This window comes from Tenrec ecaudatus, chromosome X (assembly GCF_050624435.1).
Source record: "Tenrec ecaudatus isolate mTenEca1 chromosome X, mTenEca1.hap1, whole genome shotgun sequence".
Taxonomy (NCBI): domain Eukaryota; kingdom Metazoa; phylum Chordata; class Mammalia; order Afrosoricida; family Tenrecidae; genus Tenrec; species Tenrec ecaudatus.
The window spans coordinates 49,080,759-49,103,856 of record NC_134548.1 but is presented as its reverse complement, the minus strand read 5'-3'; the positions used below and the strand labels follow the sequence as shown (position 1 = coordinate 49,103,856).

General features: G+C 41.2%; 1 protein-coding gene across 1 annotated transcript in view; it reads right to left on the bottom strand.

Annotated features, from left to right (window-relative positions):
• Nucleotides 1-8,014, bottom strand: part of MAOA (monoamine oxidase A) — a 70,157-nt gene extending 62,143 nt beyond the window's left edge. The window contains exon 1 of the mRNA XM_075539522.1: nucleotides 7,597-8,014. Within this exon, the coding sequence (XP_075395637.1) occupies nucleotides 7,597-7,990 (394 nt within the window). The 5' untranslated portion in view covers nucleotides 7,991-8,014. The remainder of the gene's footprint in view (nucleotides 1-7,596) is intronic.
• Nucleotides 8,015-23,098: the final 15,084 nt, after the last annotated feature.

The window sequence follows — 23,098 nt, the reverse complement described above, 5'->3', positions numbered from 1 at the left end:
TCACTAAAAATTTTATAGCATTTGGTAATTCACTTGACCCCTCGGAGTCTTCATTTTGGTCGCTTTACATCCCTTATAGGTTACAATTCAGTAATATAGTTAATGTGTAATTAAGTCAACTTCCAAAGCTTACCATCTGGTTTTTTTTTTCTTATTGACACTCTTAACTAACCAATCAATTAAATACAGTTATCAAGTGGAGTCTTGCTTACTTTGGCATAGCTACTACACAAAAGGGGCTTTCAAAGACGGCTCAGAGAAATCATGGGGAAGGTGTGAGCAAACACCTGTGGAGAGACCTAGACCCTGATTTCAGTGAGTATGTGGTATCAAGATGGAGATGATCCATGCCATTTCCTGAATGGATAATGAAAGATTAAAAGTATTGAAGATGGGCCTGAATGAGAAAGATGAAGAAATAGACTTTCATAAATATTTTAAAAATCACAAAACTTAACCCAATATCCTAAATGAACAAATAACAAAACTACCCTTCAAAGCTTTATCAGTAAAAACACCTATTGCTGTTCATTTGATTTCAGTTTATGGTAACCTTGTGTGTGAGAGGAGAGAGATTGGGGCTTACTATTCCTGTAGAGAGATAGAGTCTCAGAAACTCATAGGGGCAGTTATACCCTGTTCTATAGAGTTGTTGTGAGTTGGCATCAACTCAATGGCAGTTTTACTTGTTATTGTTGTTTTAGTGTATATGAGAATAGAACAGTGCTCCATAGGGTTTTTAATGGTTTATTTTTCAGAAGAAGTTTATCAGGGCCTTTCTTAAACTGCTCCAATTCACAATGTTAGATTATAACATAGCAGAGAATAGGATATCTAAAGGGAAATACAAACTGCTGGTAAACATTTATTTTTATAACATAAGGGGACAATTATAGTGTTAGCAAAAATGTTTACTTTTAGAAAATATAAATAATTTCTTATTCATTTGGTCAATTCAAATTACTCAAACAAAATAAAAAGAAACTGTCATGTAATATATATCCATCCCATATATGCAAATACAGTCTGTAAATAGTCATTAAGTGTCTATGTAACACAAGGCTTAGGTACTCTTTAAAGCCTATGTATGTGATATAAAACTACAAACACATCTACACCTCGATCTACATACTGTTAATACTTTTTTATGTGTATATGTCCCACCTATATTAAGATTATATTACCCAGTGCTCACCAATAGTAGGCTTCCATCTTTCCTATTCTCAGTCATTGGTTTCTACGACAATTATACCAAACTTAAGTTGTTAAATATATTATTCACATTAGCTGTGTATTATGCAAAATTCAAATCAATTAGAATTGGCTAACTGCTACACTTACCCACTCAATGTCAGCTAAACTCAAAAGCGTGTTCATATGGAGATTTCAAAAAATCAGAGCTCATGTAAATTTAGTTACTATATTCTTTGTTCTGCATGGAAATATATAAAAATATCCCAGTTTACTTTTTAGAAAAAAATTCTAAAATGAGAGGAAAGAAGTATCCTAAGGGGGGTGGGGAAGTAAGGCTAAGCCTGCCTTGAACCTCAGAGTATTTGAATAACTAAGGCAGAAAAAATATGTGGCACTTTAAAAAAAATGTAAGCTTTTCTTAGTCATTACAAAACCACAAAGTATGTGTTGCCAATTTCTAGATTGTAATGCTGAAAATTATCCTAGCAAAAATGACGCTGATGATGTATTTCAGCAAAAAGGGAAATTGTGGTATGTTGTGACTCCATTGTCTGAGGTCAGAACATTCATTCTTCTTCCAAAATGGCTTTCCTGTTTTGGATGATGAAAATGATTCAACCCTTGCTGATCTTTTAAGGACTGTATGCTATGTGGCTACTGCTCACGATTCTTTTGTAAGCCCTGCTTGTGGACATAAAAATATAAATTGTGCTACTTCGTAAGCACGGTTTGGAAATAACTCTACATGGCACATAGAATTTTTTTTTAAAAAAACTTTCTATTACCCTGCAAGCATGCAGGCATTGTGCCTCAGGTTTTCAGTGTGCTTACTGACGGTTCACAGTTCACACAGATGCCAAAATTATGAGCAGATGTGGCACATGAGGTCCTATCACTAGGTCCTGGAATCCTGTCCCTAATGGCTCCAGACAATGACTATTGTTCCTGGATCTCCACCGCTGGCTTAAATAAAGTACTGCCCATGTGTAGCTTACACCTCAGGAGTATTCCTCCTGCATCAGTACTCCTCTGGTCTCTCCTGTTCATCCAGTTTGGGATGCTTCCCCCAACCCCCACACCCCATCCCCATTCATTTACATCTATCTGTTACAACCCCACTTACCTCTCAAGATACCAGCCCTAGGTTCATATCCATACTGTTCATGTTTACATCCCTGTATTAATGCCAAATATTGGCCCACTTGATTTCTTCTTCCAAGAGGATATGGTCATCTGATAGGCATGGGGTTCTGCTTATTCATTTGTATATACCTCTTTCTCGGTGATCTAGGCCCTGCCCAAACATTACCCAAAAAATGCTTGAGCAGAAACCAGAGCTGCCTCTACTCATAATGGGTTGCTTTGAGCATTCATTCTCATTCCCTGGACTAATTCAAAGCTACAGCCAGAAAAGTACAAAGGCGATGCTGTCAAGAAAATTCCAGCCTAAGATTATACCAAACCAAACTCACTGAGTCAATGCTGACTTATAGTGAGCCCGTGTGGGTTTCCAAGACTGGAACTGTTTATAGGTGTAGAAAGTCCAGTCTTTCTCGCACAGAGGTGCTGGTGGCTTCAAACTGCTGACCATGCGGATCACAGCCCAACGTCTAACTAATACACCACCAGGACTATACTGCCTTAAAAAAACCCTTTGGCCCAAAGAGTCTGAAATTCCAAACAGACTCCTGAAGTAAGGCCCCTAGAGCTGTTGTTTTGTTTTGTTTGTTTGTTTGTTTTACTATTTTTATTTTTCTTTGCCTGCCTGTCTCTAAAGAGAACTACTTCAAAATGTCTTAGTGGGGAGGGGGATAGATTTTAAAATTTCATGCCACTGCTTTTCTTTCATTTGTCACACCTGTGTGGGTCCATAAGCAGAAAACAACATCTAAAGTTAGACACTGAACCAACCACTCACTGTACTGGAAATAATGCCCCAAAAATCTTTGGGGATGAGTTTATGTTAATGAGAGAGGTTCAGTGGGGAAAAAAAGAGGGTGAGGATGGTTATATCGTTTGTAGAACGTGACCAGTGTCACCAAATTGTGCACGTAGAAAGGGAGAACCGATCTCGGAGATCTATGTGTAACCTCCTCTCTGGGAGATTGGCAAGGGGGAGGCGGGTGAGGGGAGACGCCGGGGAGAGTAAGATAAGATATAATAATTATTTATAAACTATCAAGGGACCAGGGGTGGGATCGGGGAGGGAGGGGGATGGGGGGAAAAAACGGGAAACCGAGCTGATTCCAGGAACTCAAGTGGAAGGTGAATTATGAGAGTGACGAGTGCAACGAATGTATAAGGGTGCTTTGCTCAATTGATGTATGTACAGATTGTGATAAGAGCCTTATGAGCCCCAATAAAAAGATTAAAAAAAAGAATAAATGGTAAAAACAAAAAAAACAATATCAAAAATAAAAACTCTAAACTCACAAAAAAAAGAAATTGTTTTGTATGTATATTCTGAAGAGCACAATAAAACCAGGAAAAACTAAATGAAATGGACTGAAAAATGAGTGGGAATTGTTATTCAGTTCACAAGCTCTACAAGAGAAAAGGACAAAAGAGAGCAAGAGTGATCGAGAAAACGACCTTCAGCCAGGTATTAAAGAAAGGATCAGATGTGAATTGTCAGAGACACACTTACATATGAAGAACAGACAAGAATGAAGTTAAAGCAGCTTGACTGAAGTCTGGGTTCATGCTGGAGAAGAGAGGAAAATGCTACTTGTCCCCAGAGTAAGACCAGACAATTGGCTGCATATGAGCTGGTAGTTTGAAAAGGTAATTAGAAGGCCATTGCAGATCCTGAGTAGAGGCGGAATATTTTTTAGAAAAATTAAGTCTGGGAGAACACTGCATGATGGGCATGAAAGGAGAGACTATAGCCAAAGGTTGCCAATATCAAGGCAGTCCAAGTCACCTGAGCATAAAGGGACGTGAGAGGGGCAGATACTAGAAATCGAGAAGAGGGATAGCCCAAAGGAGGTAGAATCTAGCGATCAGACATAGAAGATGAATGAATATGATGTGTTTAAATGAAGAAAAGGATAGTATCATTAAGAACAGAAGTCAAGAAACTGAGAAAGAGGAGCTTTGGGAGGGAGCAAGGTACCTTTTAGACATGTTGAATCTGTGGTGAGAAAAAGATATTCGGGGTGTGAAATATGCAAGAGCAATGAGCTATAGGACAGGAGTTTAAAAGACAAACAAACAACAAGCTCACTGCCATTGAGTCAATTCTTACCTATAACTCCCCTATACACAAAGTAAGTACAACTGCCTCTGTGGATTTCTGAGACTGCATAGCTTTACAGGAGCAGAAAGCCTCATCTTTCTCCCCAAGAATGGCTGGCAGGTTTGAACTGCTGACATTGTGGTTAGCAGCCAAACACTTTCACCCACTGGACTCCAATGGACAGGAATTTAAGAGAAAAAGATTCAAAATTAGAGACTTGAGAGCGTTTTTACTGATAAGGGAACACTTAAGTCCTTGAGTAAGAAAGAGAGGGAGAGGGAGCATAAGAGTCCCAACGGGATGAATTGCCCAATTTGGAGGCCATTTCAAAACTAGAAGTTCACAAAAATGTGAACATAATGAAAGGAATAGTAAAGGGCCAATCAATGTTGGGTAACAATGCAGAATCCAACGTTGTCACAGAAAACATGCATGGACTTTTAAATTAAAAGGGGTTATGGCTGACGAATGATAAACGAGGGCCAAAGTGCATTAAAGCGACCACTAGGGCAGTGCTTCTCAACCTTCGTAATGCCGTGACCCTTTCATACAGTTCCTCATGTGTGCTGACCCCCCAATCGTCCAATGATTTTTGTTCCTACTTCATCACTGTAATTTTGCTACTGTTATGAATTGGGCGACCCTTGCGCAAGGGTCGCTTGACCCCCAAGGGGTCGCGGCGCATAGGTTGAGAACCGCTGCATTAGACTATTACAAATGAGCAGGGCTCTCCTCCCAACTAATAACATAGTGCATTGAATTACATAATTGGTAGGTAGGTTAAAAAAGAATTTATGGTTATATGACATGCTCTAATTTGTATTTGTAATGACAACAAAGAGAGGGAATATGTTAAGATGCATACATTCTTTGTGTAGTCATAAAAATAAAGAGTCATTCTGTCACTATGTGTTGGTTTTGAATCATTTCATTTCAAATTTATACTTTGATATGAGGTATTTTATCATGTAATAGGTATAACACTGCAGATTCCAAGTACTGGCAATACATTACGAACATGTGAACAGCATATCAAAGTGTGTAAGTCCTGATAAAAATTATATTGAACAGTTTTTAAATGTGACCCAGGAAAGAGTAAGTAACGCATAGTCTATTGCTAAGCACATAGAAAAAGGGTGTGTTTCAGAGTTCTTAAGACTGCTTGGGAAAGGATGCCTCTCATCAGCTGAGGGAACGGCTAGTTTATGCCCAGGGTTTACTCATTAGCCAGCCTTGCGACTATATTCATTTTAGCTGTGAATCATCTGGGAATTCACCTCATAAAGAAAACAGCTTCTGCTCAGTTTCAGTATTAAAATCACTTGGATTTGACAGATCGAATATAATCTTAGATGAAACCAATTGCCTTTTCTACTGTCACTGGTGGACAGGAAGCTGGTCTCTAGAAAGGGGGTGTGAATCACCGAGCAAGAAATGCCCTCTATCCTCACAATGGAAATGATCAAATGAATAAATAATAGTGTCCCTTGGCAGGTGTGCTCATTCTGAGAATAAAAAGACAAAATAATGCATGTAAAATTCAATATAAAACTGATTTTTTATTCCAAATGAAAACCAGAAGGGCCCTCTGGTTGTAAGGCCAAAAAAAAAAGTGTAATTTTCAACAGTTAGCTGGTAAATGTACCCCTGGCAGTGACCAAGGACAGGGAGAAGTGTAGAGGAAGAGGCAACAGAAAAAGGAATGCCGAAACACTCCTTAGGGAACACTGGAGCTCAGAACAAGAAAAAGAGAAGAAGAAAATCCCAGAAAGACCCCTGAATTGTGGAGTATGGAAGGAGAAGGGAGAGAAGAGAACTCTTAGTCAGTTTACACAAAACATTCTGTCATCTTGCTCCTGTCTAGGAGTCCTGACTATGAGGTTCAGGTGGTTGGAAGTGCCACTCCCTTGCAAACATTCAACAAGTGTTCCTGAGTGAGTAAACACCTAAAAGAACGGCCAAAGTGAAGTCTAAAGGAAACACTCATTTTTTAATTCCTCTTCCTCAGCATTTGCTTGACCTCTGCCACTCCAATATCCATCCATGTTTTTTGCAGGCATTGCTCAGAGTTGTCAAAGCCATCATTCTTGTTCTGCTAATCTCCGTTCTAGTGATTTATCCTCAATAGGCCAATTGAAAATTTACTTGCAAAAATGTCAGCGCCTCCTCTGAAGAAATACACATAAAAGCGGCTTTAATGAGAGATTCTGCAGTACTTATTAACATCTCCGCAAGTAGAGGGAAGGTCACGCTGTTCCATAGTAGCTAGGGTTGAAACCAAATTCCTACAGCACAAACGTTTTACCAAACAGGACATCTATGTGACAACTGAATAAATTACCGGGGGTGAGGTGTCCAGGAAAATAATGAAAAGCCTTATGTCCCACTCATTTGGTCAGCCAGGACCCCAAAACCCAGGTCCTCTGAGCTGGCTGGCTCATCAGAGGACAGGGTTCAGGCAGGTGAATCTCTTAGTGAAAAAGCGGCAGAACTGGTCTCTCAGCCTGTGCCTCTTTCAGTAAATATTCTACACCTTCCTGTAAATTCTAAAAATTGGCAGAGATAGAAGAACGTTCCTTTCCCTTTTGCCTACCATGTTTTCTAAAGCAAAAATGTTTCAAGAACAAAAATACTACGACTACTACTCCAACTACTACTACCTCAAAAACCCCATTTGCTGAGGTTTTGCTTTAGGCAAAGGATAGGAAATCAGGAAAACACAGCAGTCAACTCCTTTATTGGTGTGAGTCTTAAATTAGAAAACCTGGCTCAGCCACTTTCACCTAAGTGATTTGATCTCCGGAGAATGATTGAAACTCTCCAGGACTCAGTTTCCTGGTCTTGTCAAATGGTGGTGAATCAAGCATGTGCCTCACAGAACTATTGAAGATTGAAAACAAAACAAAAGCCTCAAATTTGTCAACGACAAATTCACGGGAAGAGCAAATTAAAGATTAGCATTTAATATTAGTACTTAGTGAAATTATTGTTCTTGCCCCCACTAGTACACATCACTAACAATGCAGACCCAACCTCCATTCCCACCTCCTAGCATCCATTACACTCTCATATACACAAAAGACCCCCAAACCCCACCAAAAGACCCCCAAGTCCCCACTCTTGGCCAGCTAGGGCCCAGTAGATGACCACTATAGGGTACTGACCTGAGATGCCGCCTCCGATCACCACAACATCGTACATCTGGCCCGCAGCACTCGCCTTCTCCCGACTCGCCATGCTCTCCTTGCAACTCGGCCCGGGTGTGGGTCCAGGAGTGGAGCTGGCCAAGGGTGGGGCGGCCCCTTTTACTGACCCTCTGGGGGAGTCTGGGGGCGGAGCAGATCCCCTGACAGATGACGGTGGGGAGCCTGGCTGGGAGGGCGGAGCCGAACTCTGCCTAGGCACTCCCTCAATGACTGAAGGCGGAGGAGATTTGGGCACTGATACCCCAGGGGAGCTGGGTCTACAACAGGGTGGTGGAGACCCTGATTCTGGAACTTTGGGGAAGCCCTGGGGTGGAGATCTTACTGCGGATTCCCCGGGGGGAGAGCCTGGCATCGAAGGCGGGGCAGACTTTGGTAGAGCAGATCCTCGTATGGATGCCCGAGGAGAGCCGGGCAAGGAGGGCGGGGCGGACCCTGACCCAGTCGCTGACACGCGGCGGGGGGCCGAGGGCGGGGCCGAGCCTTGTATGGCTCCCTGGGCGGACCCTGGACCTGCGGGCGCGGGGGACGGTGGTGCCGACCCTCTGGTGGCTTTCCCAAACTGAGCTAGGTCTTCTGCTGAACTTTGTGGGGGGTTGGGCACGCATCCTGGTCCTGACACTTGGGGGGTGTTCGCGAGTGGGGGCAGTCCTTGCATTGAACTCTCGGGAGACGAGTGCATTGCCGGTGGCTCCAGCCCGAGTACCGATCCTACTGGGGTGTTCACCGGGGTCGGAGGGATGTCTATTGAATCCCATGGAATTCTCGACACCGATGGGACGACCCCGTGCAGCGATCCCACCGGGGTGTTTGCGGGCGTGGGCGGGATTTCGACGGAACCCCGGTGGGCTTTCCATATGGAAGATGAGATGGGCCCGTGTGCCGAGGGTACGGGGCTGTCCGCTGGTGTGGGAGATACTTGTGTGGAACCCAGTAAGGTGTTGAGCTGCGAGTGTGTAGAGAACCCCTGTAAGGTCTCCGTGGACGTGTGCGTGGGCGACGACGGTCCCTGGATTAATATCCAGGGGCTGCGTCCCGAGAAGGGGAAGGAACCCCGGTGTGTGTGGTCCCTGGAGTCCTGGCTATAATCTCGGGAGCTCCCTACGGAGGCGCTAGAGTTGCTAGTGGACGGGGGGCTCCTATCGCGCAGACCCCGGGCGCTGAAGCCCCAGAGGCCCGGCCTGGGGTCTTGGTCGTTCCTCAGCATGGAACTAGAGCTGAGGTGGGAGTGCGCGCTAGAGCTCCACGACACCGACGACTCCACAGTGGAGGGGTTCGAGTGGGAGCTGGGAAAGATAAGGGAACTGCTCCTCCGCTCCGACTCGGGGAGGGTTTCCGAGGCTGGGACCGGGGGGGCCCGGCCTCCGAGCGCGACCTCCGCCTCCCGCTCCCCTTCCCGTTCCCGCTCCCGCTCCGGCTCGGGCGCGGCGCCGGCGGAAGCCGGGGGGCTTTGTGGATTCATGGTGTTCCCAGCGCCTGGCAAGAGATGGGGTGGTTTGTTCTATCCCGCCCCTCCGCCACGTCAGCTCGCCTCTTAAGGGTCCATCTGCCAAGCCCGGCGCTCCCGGCCTGATGTTTCAGTTGGCCCGCCCGGGAGCGCAGCCCCGCCGCCGAGCGCTGAGGAGGGCGGTGTTGATAGGCCTGGCTCCGCCCCGCGCTGTGGGTGGGGGATGGGGCGGGCGGGCGGGGGGCGCGCGCGCACCATGGGGCCAAGCGACGTGGCCGGGGGGCGCGGGGGCGTCGTGGTGGGGAGTGGCCCAGAAAGGGTGTGAGCGTGGTCCACGTCGAGGGTCTCAGCAGGGGGCTTTCATTTTTATGCTGTAATTCAAAGGGGCTGCACTGAGGTGGGCTTAGAGAAAATAGTCTTTGAAGGAGTAGGCACCAACAAAGGCTATGAAATTAGGGCGGTCGCGGCCCTACTTGGTAGGGTCCCGTCCTGACGTCGCAAGGGTGGGGGGAGATGTATGGAGGCTGCGCAGCCGCACATCCTCTCTGGGGAGGGGGCTTGTGCTCATGTGTGTTCTTCTTGAGGAAACTTTGGAGTTCGTTTTTTTTTTTTCTCCCAAGCTGAGGTACTTAGCCAAAATTGAATCAAGTAGGCAAGAAAAATTCGAACTCAGCTCTCACAGATTAAGAAAAAAATAGAATTTAGCTATCACAGATTAAGTAGGACCTGTAATTTAAAATCAAAAGTTAAGCGTGAATTTTCTGACCACAAGTTCCGGATATTCAAGCCCACCAGCTCCTCTGTGGAAGAAAGATGAGGTTATCTGCACACATAACGATGTACAGCCATGGAAACCCAGTATAGGCTTTCGTTAGAATGGGCTGGGTGATAGTGAGTACAGAAACAAAAGTTTCCCTATCCTAATAAAGAGTGCTTGTAATAGATAAATTTTGCAATACAGCTCTTGCAGTTTTCCTGATTACTCCTTCCTTAGATTTCCACTTTTCCTTATTCTAAAGCTGATTTTTTTCATCATGGAAACCCTCATAAGTAGATATAATTATGGCCTGGACCATGTGCACAATGAGAACTTCAGTTAACTGGGTAGCTATTCTCACCTATAAACATTTATCTTGTTCCCCTTCTGTATGAAACGTATTGTTGAAAAAACGAAAGAAATATAGTTGTAGCTCTTAAGTTGTAATAATTTTCCCTCAGAAAAAAGTTGAGGTTTACCGTAGATTAACTTTGTATTATTTTATTCTCTGAGACAATACAAAAATAAATAGAATTTAGGTGTTTTTTTTTTCAAAAAAGGTTTTCATTGAGCATAGGGTGAAGGTTTATAGAATAGACCAATTTTCCATTCAATAAATCACTCACATTTTGTTTCATCTCATTGTTCATAATCCCCACAATAGAATATCACTTATCCCACTTCCCGGGTTTCCTGTTTTCATTCTGCCTACTGTCTTAACCTTTCTGAACTTTGTCCTTGTGTAAATGCTCTCCCTTTGATCTCAAATGGTTGTTTCTACTAAGTGTGTACTTCACTAGTATTATTGTACCCCTTTTTGATCTGCCTATTGTTTGATGGAAAATTGAGCCACATGGGTGAGCTCATTTGTAATATGATTCTCTACACTTTTGCCATTTTCCTGTTACATTCTTTTCATGAAAGCATTTGATCTTATGTGGTAGGCACAGGTATTGATGATACATCAGTCAGTTTTAAACTATGACAGAGCATATAGTTTAATGAAAGCTTATTATAGAAAGGCTTTGACAGCTAACTTTGCGATGAGGAGTGTAAAAACGCTTTATAAAGAGTGAACAATGTGGGCTGGGCAAAAGTCCTGTGCTAGAAAGAAATATGACTCATTGGAAAAGCTGAACGCTACCTACCTTAGTGGAGCTGTAGTAAGGGAAGAAGCACAGGAGGCAAGACTGGGGAGGTAGACTGGACTAAAAAGACCTTGAGTATTCAAAATAAGATCGATGGTCTTTGTCCTGAAAGCAATGGAAGCCACTGCAAGATTTTAAGTACAGGATAACATAACTATATTCTGAAAAGGTCTATATATCTGTCATGTGAATAATGGGATAAAGAGGATAGATGATAGATAGATGATAGATAGATGATAGATAGATGATAGATAGATAGATAGATAGATAGATAGATAGATAGATAGATAGATATTCAGAGACTACAATTGGGAATTCTTATAAGAGGCGAACTCTTGGATTATGTTGGCAGTAGGGTCCAGAGACATATATATATATCGGAAATATATATATATATCGGAAATATATATATATCTTAAACTTGGTTGTGGACTTGGTTTTAGCAAGGGTATCATCAGTGTGTTTGGGGGAATGTTGAGTTTCAAGGGCCTTTGAGACTTGCTAACCACAAAATCAGCAGTTCAAACCCACCAAATGCTTCGAGGGAGAAGGATGAGGCTTTCTACTCCCATAAAGATTTGCGGAATCATAAAGAACTACTGCAAAGTTTGTTCTACTCTGTCCTATAGTGTTGCTATGAATTGGCGTAGACTCAGCAGTTAATTGAGTGAGTTGAGACATGCAGATGAAAGTTATAGAATATATAATTGGACAAAAAGTCTGAGACTCAAATGAGGAATTTAGCTGGAAATAAAAGTATGAATATTTTATTATATAAGTAAAAATAGATTAGTGGAATTATAGGCAACATTCTCTAGGTTTACTTGCTTGTGTTATCAGTTTGTATATCTTTGTTAAATAAATGAATAAATAAGGCAATTTAAATAAATAAATAAGAAATAACCCTCGAAACATTTTTCCTCTGCTGTATGGCCTTAGGGAAGTTACTTAACTTCTCTGACTCCTCAACTGTAGAATCCCCAAGTTGTATCAGAGTTCTACTGGGAAACTCAAATTAAGCAATTTTTAAAGTCCTTGCTCAAGTTTAAGCTCCATTAGTGGTGTCTAAGAATGGCTGTCTTCCTTGCCACAGATATTTTAAAATTAGATTGGTAAATTTTTAACATTTCATACTCTGAGTACTAATAATATAATTCTCGTATTTTTATTAGCCAAGTCAATGTCTTCTGCTCTGAATGAAAATTTCATGCTTTCTGATTATCAAAAATTTTTGTTTCTCATTGAGACAAGACTGTGACACATCAACAGGCCCTCTACAGGAATGAGAGGAGACCTTACTGGAAATTCAATTAAAGACCAGGGAAGGAGAGCAGCGGCATTTCAGAGGAGGTACTGACCATTCTGTTGGTAAGTATAGTGGGTAAATGAAGAGGAACAGCCTCACTTTGGGTTGCTATTGGTAACCTAAAGGGACAATCAATATATCTGATTTTATGTTCCTGGGGTAGACACTACAAGTATGTTTCTACCAAATTCTCAGTGAGCCACGCCATGGACTAAGCATCGTGATGAACTTAGATGCTGCTTTACAAGCAACATAGCATCCCCCTAGGGCCACACCATAAAGACTCAACGTTGAAGCCTAACTATGTGAAACGGGCCCTACCTCAAAACTACCTGCACCGTTTGCCTTAGGACTGAAATACTCTAATGGGAGAGGAAGCAAATGGTGGCCGCCCCAAGACTAGAATAGGTGGTCATTGGACCTTGGGTGGGACCCCTCCCTGGCTTAGTAGGTATCCAATGAAAGGCCCCCCCAAAACACCAAATACCTCAATATGACAGGTTTTTTCCACTTCAATTTTCCCACATTTTATTGGGAACTCTTACAAATATTATAACAATCCATACTTCATTTAGATTGAGCATAATTGTACAATTGTTGCCACCATCATTTTCAAAACATTTTCTTTCTTCTTGAACTCTTTGATATCAGCTCCCTTTTATCCCTTTCACACCCTATCCCAGCCCCTAGGAACCCTTGTTATTATATATTATTAATACTATTATTTTGCCCTATATTACACCATCTAATATATCTGTTCACCTACATTTATGTTGTTCATTCCCCTTGAGTAGGATTATATAGTCATTGTTGCTATCCATTCCCCATTACCCCCTTCCCCCACTCTCACTCCGTACCCTCAGGGAATCACTACTATTTGTGGCAGGACATACATAATCTCCTGTCAACTTGAGCGAAGGGGTGAAATCTAGCTGTCAATCAGGTTGCAGCTTGATGACCTCATTTGTAGGCGTGACAGAGATAAATAACTCACTGGAGCCCAGACCCCGTCTCTCTCTGCCTTCCCTTTCCTGATGTTGAGACACTCAGAGAACTGGCGGAGACATGTGGAGACCTGAGTCAGCGTTGAGATGCTTTCACTGCCACTGAATCCAAAAGACCTGTGATCTTCCAGCATTCAGTATCATTGCATGTGCTGCATAAGTCTAAAGATACTAGTCTATGGACTAGTGTTAGAGATATGGGATAATAACAGACATATGGACTTGATCTGGACTGGGCTTGGATGTTTTCTCAATATACAACTTCTCTTTGATATAAAGTTCTTTCTTATCTACATATGAGTGCCTATGAATTTGTTTCTCTCGTCAACCTGGAATATCACAGTATTTCTGAAGGGTTTATTTTTCTTGGATTTCATGCGTCAAATGATCTTAATTATACAAATGAACATACATAGGTCCAACCAGGTTAATGAGGTAAAACTAAGACCGTAATAGTAGGGGGAGGAAATATTAAAGAACTAGTGGATGGTTGTGCTTCTTTAGTGCTATACTGCACTCTGGCTATACCATTCCTTCCGAGTGGCCCTTCTATGAGGGACTGTCCAATTACCTTTGTGGTGGGCTTTGAGTCTCCACTTTGCCTGTGTTCCTTCATGTCAATTTGGCTGCTTGTTTTTCAACTTCTGATACCTATTCCCATCAATACCTCATGATCACATGGGCTGGTGTGCTTCTTCCATGTGGGCATTGTTGCTTCCCTGTTAGATGGATGCTTGTTTAACTTCAAGCCTTTCAGACCATCTTGATTTTAGACTTCTGACTCAGAGGGCAGTGCTTGGTGCCTCACCTGACCTGGTTGGGAATACTCACAAGGGAGCCACACAAAGTCTACAGGTGTAAGGGCAGGGGTGGGGGAGGTGAGACACTAGTGTGCTCCATCCTTGATGGCAGGAAGAGCAATGGGGTCTTGTAGAAGGTGCACCCCTAAGATACAAACACTGAGGACTAAAAGGTTATAAGTGCTTTTAGGTAAACAGATCCCGGGATATGGATCACTGAAAGAAAAGGGAATGGACTGATAGATTACAACAGGTTCTGCTCACTAGTTAACAGAGGGATAATCTAATATGGGTGAGGGCAATAGTTAGGCTTGGAACTATTTGTATGGTCTCCTTCCTCTCTCTCTCTCTCTCTCTCTCTCTCTCTCTCTCTCTCTCTCTCTCTCTTTCTCTCTCTCTCTCTCTCTCTCCCTTATCTCTTGGTGTCTATGTATACAGGATGGGCAGGATAAACAATCCAAAGGAGACTGCAGCAGGATCAATGGTTAGGGGAGGGGTCATAGGGGAGCAGGGGGTGAGGGGAAGGGAGTGATAGTGATGAGTCAATAACGACAGATACAGGGGAGTAGCAAGGTTTCTAAAATTGACAATGAGAAGAGGATCATGTTCCTGGTCATGTTTGATCAATTGAAATGTATCTGAGAGGAATTACTGAGAGGCTAATGTTTGGTAAACATAATAGTGGAGCAGGAGGAAAGAAAAAAGAAAAAGGAAAGAACAAGTACAATTATACATATAGGTATAAATAGAGATATGTATTTATGTAAATATGTAAGTATATCAAATAGTTGTATTTGTCTATGTATATATTATATATATGTAAATACAACAAGGAAGCAGATGAACTTTGTGCCTCTTCTTAAATCTTACCTCAGTATAAGAATGGTTTGTTCTAATAAGGTGGCAATGTATGATATTCACCTTCCTGACAGGATCGCTGAAGGCAAAATGGGTGCGTAAGGAAATGTGGTAAAGAAATGTGATGGTGGCTGGCTATTAAAAGATATAGTTTCTGGGGGTCTTAAAGGTTTGAATATAATAGGTTTTATTATGTTAGGCAAGGATTGGCAACTATAAGAATTGATATAGGAAATTTTCTCTTAGCACCAATTTCCATGCTCAGTGTAAAAAGAGCTCAATCACTTAAGTCAATCTTACAGAGCAACAATTCATGAATTACAGCTCACAATTGGACTATACTTGCATAAACTCCACATATCAACAGTACCTTAAATTTCATGTCATTGGAAAAATTATTGATATTATCAATACAGTCGCCTTGATTGCTTCAGGGGATGATTGACAATGTTTTTCTATTTTGTTTCTTAGGTTTGCTTATTTTTCTGCTTTTTGTTTGTTTTTGTATTTTGTTGTTGTTGTTGTTGTTGTTCTTGTGGGGTTTTTTTTGTCTCATAATATGACCACCAAAGTAAACCCTAGTCATTCATAACCTGTGGACAAGCAGATAGATTCTGGGCACCCACTTAACTGTAGCCCCAACCCAAGAACAGTTAGTTCTTATAACATGGCCTTGCTCAATACTTGCCTTTATGAAATGATTACTGAAAATAAAGGTGCTACAGCAGATGATGCTTGAATATCAATTAGAATAGGTTCTGGGGTTTCAAAGGCAGCCATCTAAGTGAGGTGTCAACTAAATTCACGCTGGAGAAGCACACTAGCCTGTGTGATACAAAGATGATAATAACATCCAAATATGATGAAGGAAAAAGTGTCAGAGCTTAAATTTGGAACACCCAATTTGTAGAAGGTTATGGAGGACAGTGGGAGCCCAAAATCTATCTGCGGAGTAGTCAGAATAAGCTTCTTAAAGATCCCCTCTAGCCACAGCAAGGGACTCAAACAAATTTACTATCAGATAGAGATTATTGTAAATTTGATTATGGATCTAACCTTGGTATAATATGATACTTGGTCAGTTGACCTCCCTCTTGAGCCAGCCTGAATTTGTTCAAAGCTGACATATTTCTTACTTGTTCCAGAACAGAAATTGCCTGACTGGCCTTTTAAATATTTATGGTGGTCTTTTATTTATTATACTGTATTTGTATTTTGATCTTTGTATTATTATTATTATTTTCTTCTTTGTGGGATTATAAAGAGACTTTTCCCCAGCTTTGTCTCCTCCAAAGACATGCCAAATATTAGGGGCTTTTGGCTAGCATATGGGAGGAGGTCAGAAGCTTAGAGATATCCTCCCTGAAGGCAATCAATCCCCAGACTACTGCAGGCCATGCCCCCTGCTGTTAAGGACAATGGCCTACTTCTCCCTAAGACTTGTGGTCATAAATTTGGTTCCTGTAGGTAGAGTTTACACCCTACTGATAATGGTTTCCATAGAGATCCAGAGAACAGGTCAAACCTGCTCAGTGACATCCAAAGTTAGACTGCCATCCTGAATCTAGGATCCGCCCATCTTGTCACATAGATACCCCCAATCCCTCCTCTTCCTACTGCGTGTATATCCCTAGATTGTCCCCCTTCCATTGCTGTATAACCTATAGTGCAACCCCTTCCTGTGACATATGTCCCTACCTGCAATTAGTGCCCTATCTGTAATTAGTGGGCTTGCATGCCCCTCCCCCAAAGATATATAGACCTGAGCTAGCAATAAAGAACCCTCTCTGGGGCTCCCTCTTGACTTCTTGGGTTCCCATTCTCCTCTCTAGTCCTCACTCCCCTGTTCCCTTTCCCCTTGTCCTCCTTCCCCTCCCCCTCTCTCCATGTGGACCACCAAGCGGTGCTGAGGTGAGCATGCTACTATGAAATGTGTCTGACTCCATTATTTCAATCTGTCTTCTCTCATGCTTTCAATTATATATATATATATATATATATATATATATATATATATATATATATATATATATATATATATATATATATATATATATATATATAATACAATTGTGCCTTTTGAACCCGTGATTAATGGTGGGTGGCTGCTGGCACCCTCCTTCCAACCACACTTCTTGCCACTTTGTTTTGCATTTGTGTCTTATTGTTTCTGTTGTGTTTCCCAGTTTGTAAACCACAGAAGGAGTAGATGCATAGAGACAATAGCTAATGTAATGGTTTTCAGGGATGTAGAGAGGGGATGAGGTGTGGGAGAGTGAAGGGATTTGGGGAGCAAACAATGAATGCAGAAGTGGGGAGAGAGCACTAAAACTCATTGTGATTAGGTATATACAACTATTTTAAAAAGTGATTTAATGATGGGAATGTATGATATCTGAATATCAAGAAAACTACTAAAAAATTTAAAAAAGAATCCAAACTTGACCAGTGGTTAACATGGGTGCAGGAGAAAGAGTTGTTTCTTAGGGGACATAAAATTTATGTTGATGGTGGTAGAATAATTTAGAAAATGGTATCAAGAATGGTTGTACAACATAAAGAATTTAATCAATAGCACTTAGTTATACATGCAGAAATTGTAGAATTGGAGAATGTTTTGTTTTGTATTTTTTGACGCAACTAGAAAAAAATCATTACATGAATAACAATGAGTATAAGAAAGAATATGCTCTAGAATTGAATGTGGTGATAATTGTACAACTCTTCTAGATATGATTGAATTATTGAACTTTATGGCATGTGGATGAAGTACTACAAATTATTTAAAAATACAAACAAACAAAAATATTTCTGTAGCTGATTTCTAAGTTCTCACTGTAAGTGTATATTAATCCCTCATCTGTTATTGTCACTGCAGATGATTTACTTCAAGTTTTATTTTAGTATTTTTATAACATTTTTATTGGCATATATGCTAAGCTCTCAGCTACTAATGGAATGGTTAGTGGTTTGAACACGCCAGCTCCTCCACAGGAAAAAGATGTGGCAGTCTGCTTCCATAAAGATCACCGCCTCGGAAACCTTATGGGGAAGTTCAGTGTATCCTGTAAGATCACTGTGTATTGGAATTGACTTGATGCCAATGTTGTTTGGTTGTTGTTTTTAGTTTATTTGTTTTGTATAAGTAATTATTATTTTAAAAATCTATTCTTAAATGACTTATTCTATTGCTTTTAAGCATAGAAGGACCATATCCTTCTGAAACTTGAAGGTTGAAAATTTATTCTTTTAGGGTTTTGATGGGTTGATGTTTTAAAATTTAATTAGTTGATCCTACTTTGCTGGAGTGTATGTTGTTATGTGCTCCTTTGGATCTAATAAAGCCTTGAAGAATGGCTCCACTATTAAAAAAAGTCATATATAAATTAACATAATTTGAGGCAGGTTTAGTAAATGGATTCTTTCCGTAGGTACAGGCAAGGTACAGGGAGAAGAGAAAGGACAGTGAGCTATCCCTAGGAAATAAGAGTAAAGCTGTTGGCACCTATAGGTAGGGCCAATAAGAAGCTGGCAAGGAACTGGTTATTGAGACCTGGAGAAATAAAGTCATATGAAGAGGGCCATCTTGAGAAGAGCTGGTGCTACTTATTAAGAGACATAGGTATCTCCTGGGAACCTCACTGCTAGGAAGCCATGGAACAAACACCCCATACTTACTCCCACCTTTTATCTTCTGACAGGACTCTATTGGATGAACACTAGAGAAATCAGAGCACAAGGCCTGGGCATGCCAGACAACCTCTAGTAATAGAACACAACGTGGTGAAGAGTGCAGGAGCAACTTGTAGATCCCTAGAACAGGTAGTCTTCAATTAAAGCAAAAATGTGAATCAGATAACTATGTTTTCCGAATAAAACACCACCTTTGTTATTTTCAGGCCTAGTATGTAAAATATGTGGATCTTTTCTTAGACATAGATTAACTTGTGTGAAACCTCAATCTGATTTCTTGCCATTCGTCTTCCAACAGAAAAGTGGGTGAAGGGAGACACCGGACAGGGCAAGATATGACAAAATAATAATTTATAAATTATCAAGGGTTCATGAGGGAGGGGGAATGAGGAGGAAGGGGAAAAAATGAGGAGCTGATACCAGGGGCTTAAGTGGAGAGCAAAAAATGTTTTGAGAATGATGAGGGCATGAATGTACAAATGTGCTTTACAAATTTGATGTATGTATGGATTGTGATAAGAGTTGTATGAGTCCCTAGTTAAATGATTAAATAAAAGAAAACCAACATACTAAAAAATTATTACTTTCCCAGTAAAAATAAGGATTTTGGAAATAAAAAACAAAATCAAAATTATTTAAATACATTATGTAAAATCAATATTTAAATTTTAAAAATTTCAGCAGGTGAAAACACAACCTCTATGTGTGATCAAATGCTGTGCAATGTGCTAATATTGAAGGGGCCCTAAACCTGCTGCTGTCCAGTCAGTTCTGACTCTAAGACACTACATGACAGAGTAAAACTGCCCTATAGGATTTCCTGCATTGTAATCTAATGGAAGCAGACGACCAAATCTTCCTCCCAGCCATAGACTGGTAGGTTTAAACTACTGGCCTATTAGTTCATAGGATTCCTGGTGAGTTAATGGTTACACGTGAATCCAAGGTCAGTGGAAACATGGCAGGGCACCCATAGCGTTGGTTCCAGGTAGCCCATGTGAGGCTGCCCCTTGAGGCAGACACAGAGTCCCAGCAAAGAGGAATACAATGGGCAAGAAGAGAGGAGTCCCTAGTATCTTGCTTTTAAAAAGGTTACACCCCTAAGGAGACATTGTCAGACTATGACCTGATTGATAGGTTGGGCACCACGCCTATCCTTTCACACAGATGCAGATTGACATAAAATCTACTATCTCAGCATATAATTCACGTATCATATAATTTTATAGTTCAATCATATTAAGAATTGTGCCATGAACATCACAATCAACTCCAGAACATTTTCTTCTTTTTTATATTAGTTATTAGCTCCCCATTTCTCTCAAGCTCTCTTGCCTAACCCTAGGTAGTTATTAATCCAGTTACCACCTCTATAGATTTACTTATCCTGGATTTCACATACAGGATATCATACAAAACAAAAACAGAAAACAAATGAGGAACAATGACAAAACAAGACAAAAATCTCAATAGAAAAGAAAGCAGAAAATATTGAAAATGGGACCAAGTTTAAAATGTGTCACAAGGTGAGTCAGATGATAAGAGGTTACAGCTTTACCTATGTCTGCCACAATTCGCCTTACAATGCACTCAGTCTAATAGCAAGGGTATTCATGTCTCTTGACTATGGTCAAAGGGTATTCATGTCTCTTGACTATGGTCAAAGGGTATTCGCTAGATGCTTAATCCATGTGGGGACCCTGAAAATGGACTTGGGGCTTCCTTTGCCATCTAAAGCCTTCTGCAAACTTGTTTTCAGAATTCAAGCTCTGATACCATTTGCTCTTTTGGATTTGGATTTTATTATGTCCAATTCTTAGATCACACATGCAGTTGTGCTTCTTCCATGTGGACTTCGTTGACCCCTCACTCAAATGGCTGATATTTTTAAGACAAACCTTTAAGAGTCCAGACACCTTTCTTTCTGATGGCCACACACCATCTGATTTCTTCACCTCACTTTGCTATAGCACCCATAACTTCAGTAATCCCTTCAAGAGAGTAAGTATCAAGTAAGGCCATGTCATAAGAACTTATTGCTCTTATGTTAGGGCTACAATTAAGTACTAAACCCAATCTATTCATATATTTATAGTTTATATATGTCTCTGGTTCACTTTAGAGACATCATTGTCATTTGATGATAGAGAACATTATTAACCATCCCCATGGGGCATAAGGAAATTCTATGTATAGTATTAATTTAACTAATGGTACAGAATTTTAAAAACTGTTGAGAATAGAAAATATGCATGCATAGACCAGCTTTACAGATCACAGTACATGCATAGTTGGCTTGTACAGAATAAAAGCTTAAGTGGCTGTTTACTAATTACACGATTTGCACCAACAATAAGAATTGGGGTAGCACAAAGCTTTCAATAACACTCATTCACAAAAGCAGGACCATGCCTGCCAGACTAATACATGTCACAAAAAAGCAAAGAAAGCATTAAAATAGTAACTATATTGTAGAGCCAGTCCACCTTCAAAGGAAGTGTCCCATTAGGAACATAACACAGGATCTATTCTCCCCTGGAATTCTACGTAAGTATTGTTAAGCATTTTCCCCAATGACCTAACTCATTTTAACCATCAACAGAAGTTTAATCTCCTTCGCTAAGACTGACATGTCCCTCCCCTCCAAAGTCTTGAGTTGAGCAGAAATCAAAATTTAAGGGTACAATGAAAGGACCCCTCACCCTTGCGGTACAATGGATTTTCTTTATGTGACATTTCTAGTTTTTAATATGTATGGACAAAATGATTCATTGAACCACAATTTTATAGAATATTGGTCACCTTACTATATGCATAAGCAGTTTGCAGGTGATTGGTCAGTCTCTTATTCATTTGCCTGTTGACCCACTGCTACCAAGTCCATCCAGGCTCAAAGTGACTCGGTAGAACCCAAGATTAAATCTTTAAAGGGGCAGGAAACCCCCTCTTTCTCCCAAGGGGACACTAGTGGGTTCAAAATGCTGGCCTTGCAGTTAGCAGCCTAATTCATAACCACTGTAAGAGTTTTGTGAATTCAACCAATAAGTTGGTTGGTCTATAATGCAGTTAAGGGATTGATCAGTTTAGGAAAGTGTCCTAAATTTGGCAAGGAGATTTCCTAAATTCGTGGCCAATCACACAGTAGTTTTGAGGGGCTCCCTGATCCATGAAAGCCAGATGGAGATCTGTAACGCTGACCTGGGAATACTGAAGACAAAGAGGAATGGAGGCAAGCACAGCAGAACTGAGTGTCAAGAAGCAATAGCAATGGTGCAAGTGGCAGGAACTAAGAAACCAACAGATTTGTCAGTGGACAGTCAGTCCATCGGGAAGATGGTGGCAGCTGGTAGGGTCAACTTTAGGCAGGAGGTTGTCCATGGAAATGGTCACCTCTGGGCAGGAGGTCCCCAACAGAGCTAGACACCCCTGGGCAGGAGGTTGCCAACAGAGCTGAGGGTGGAATATGCCCCATACAGAAGTTGTTAATAACATTTTTGCATCAAGGGCTGTCAAAATGCTGGTCTTATCCTGGTATTAGTCCAGGATTGTCCTAAAGCTGCTGGTTAAAGTTGGACCAGCAAGCACAAGGGGCCAAACCTGGCCAAGAAAATATGTGGAGAGATATACACACAGATGAACACAGCCATGTTACACCGACCTGGCCTGACAACACATCTACTGAGATAGAGATACCTTCTGACACTTGATCCACAGTGTGCCTTCCTAGTGAATCAGAAATGGGAATGGGAAACTTGGGAAGGGTGATTGGGTTCCCCTTTTAAATACTAGTGGGTTCTTTCCCTATGATAAAAAGCAGGGTACTGGTAGAAGTAGAGGGGGCCCAGTTCACTTCAAATCCATTTCTGTTTACTCTGTTTTCTATAAGAGGAGTCCTGGTGTCATAGTGGTTATCAGTTGGGCTGTGATCCACAAGGTCAGCAATTCAAAACCCCCAGCCCCTCCTCAGGAGAACGATGGGGTTTTCTACTTCCATAAACAGCCTCGGAAACTCTGAGGAGCAGTTCTACCCTGCCTTATAAGGTAACTATGAGTAGGCATCGACTGGATGGCAGTGAGTTTGTTTGTTTTGGATTCTTTTCTATATGTAAACTGTGATTGTTGCTTGCTGTTTAAATCATAATGAACTCCTACTAGCAAGCTGAATCTGACTCACAACAACCTTATATAAGGTTTATGAAATTGTAAATCTTTATGAGAGTAGACAGCATTCAATCACCAATACTATGTGAGTATTTTTGTGTAGGACTCAATTGAATTCGATAGTGGGGTTGTTGTCCCAGCAGTCTTATTGCCTATAAATTTGGGGCAACTGGCATGTGTTTCATGCACACAGTTTCATCCCTAACTAAATTAATAACAGCATATTAGAAGGAAAATTTTGTGATGTATATCAAAAGCCTTATGATTTACTCCTAATACTTCTATATCA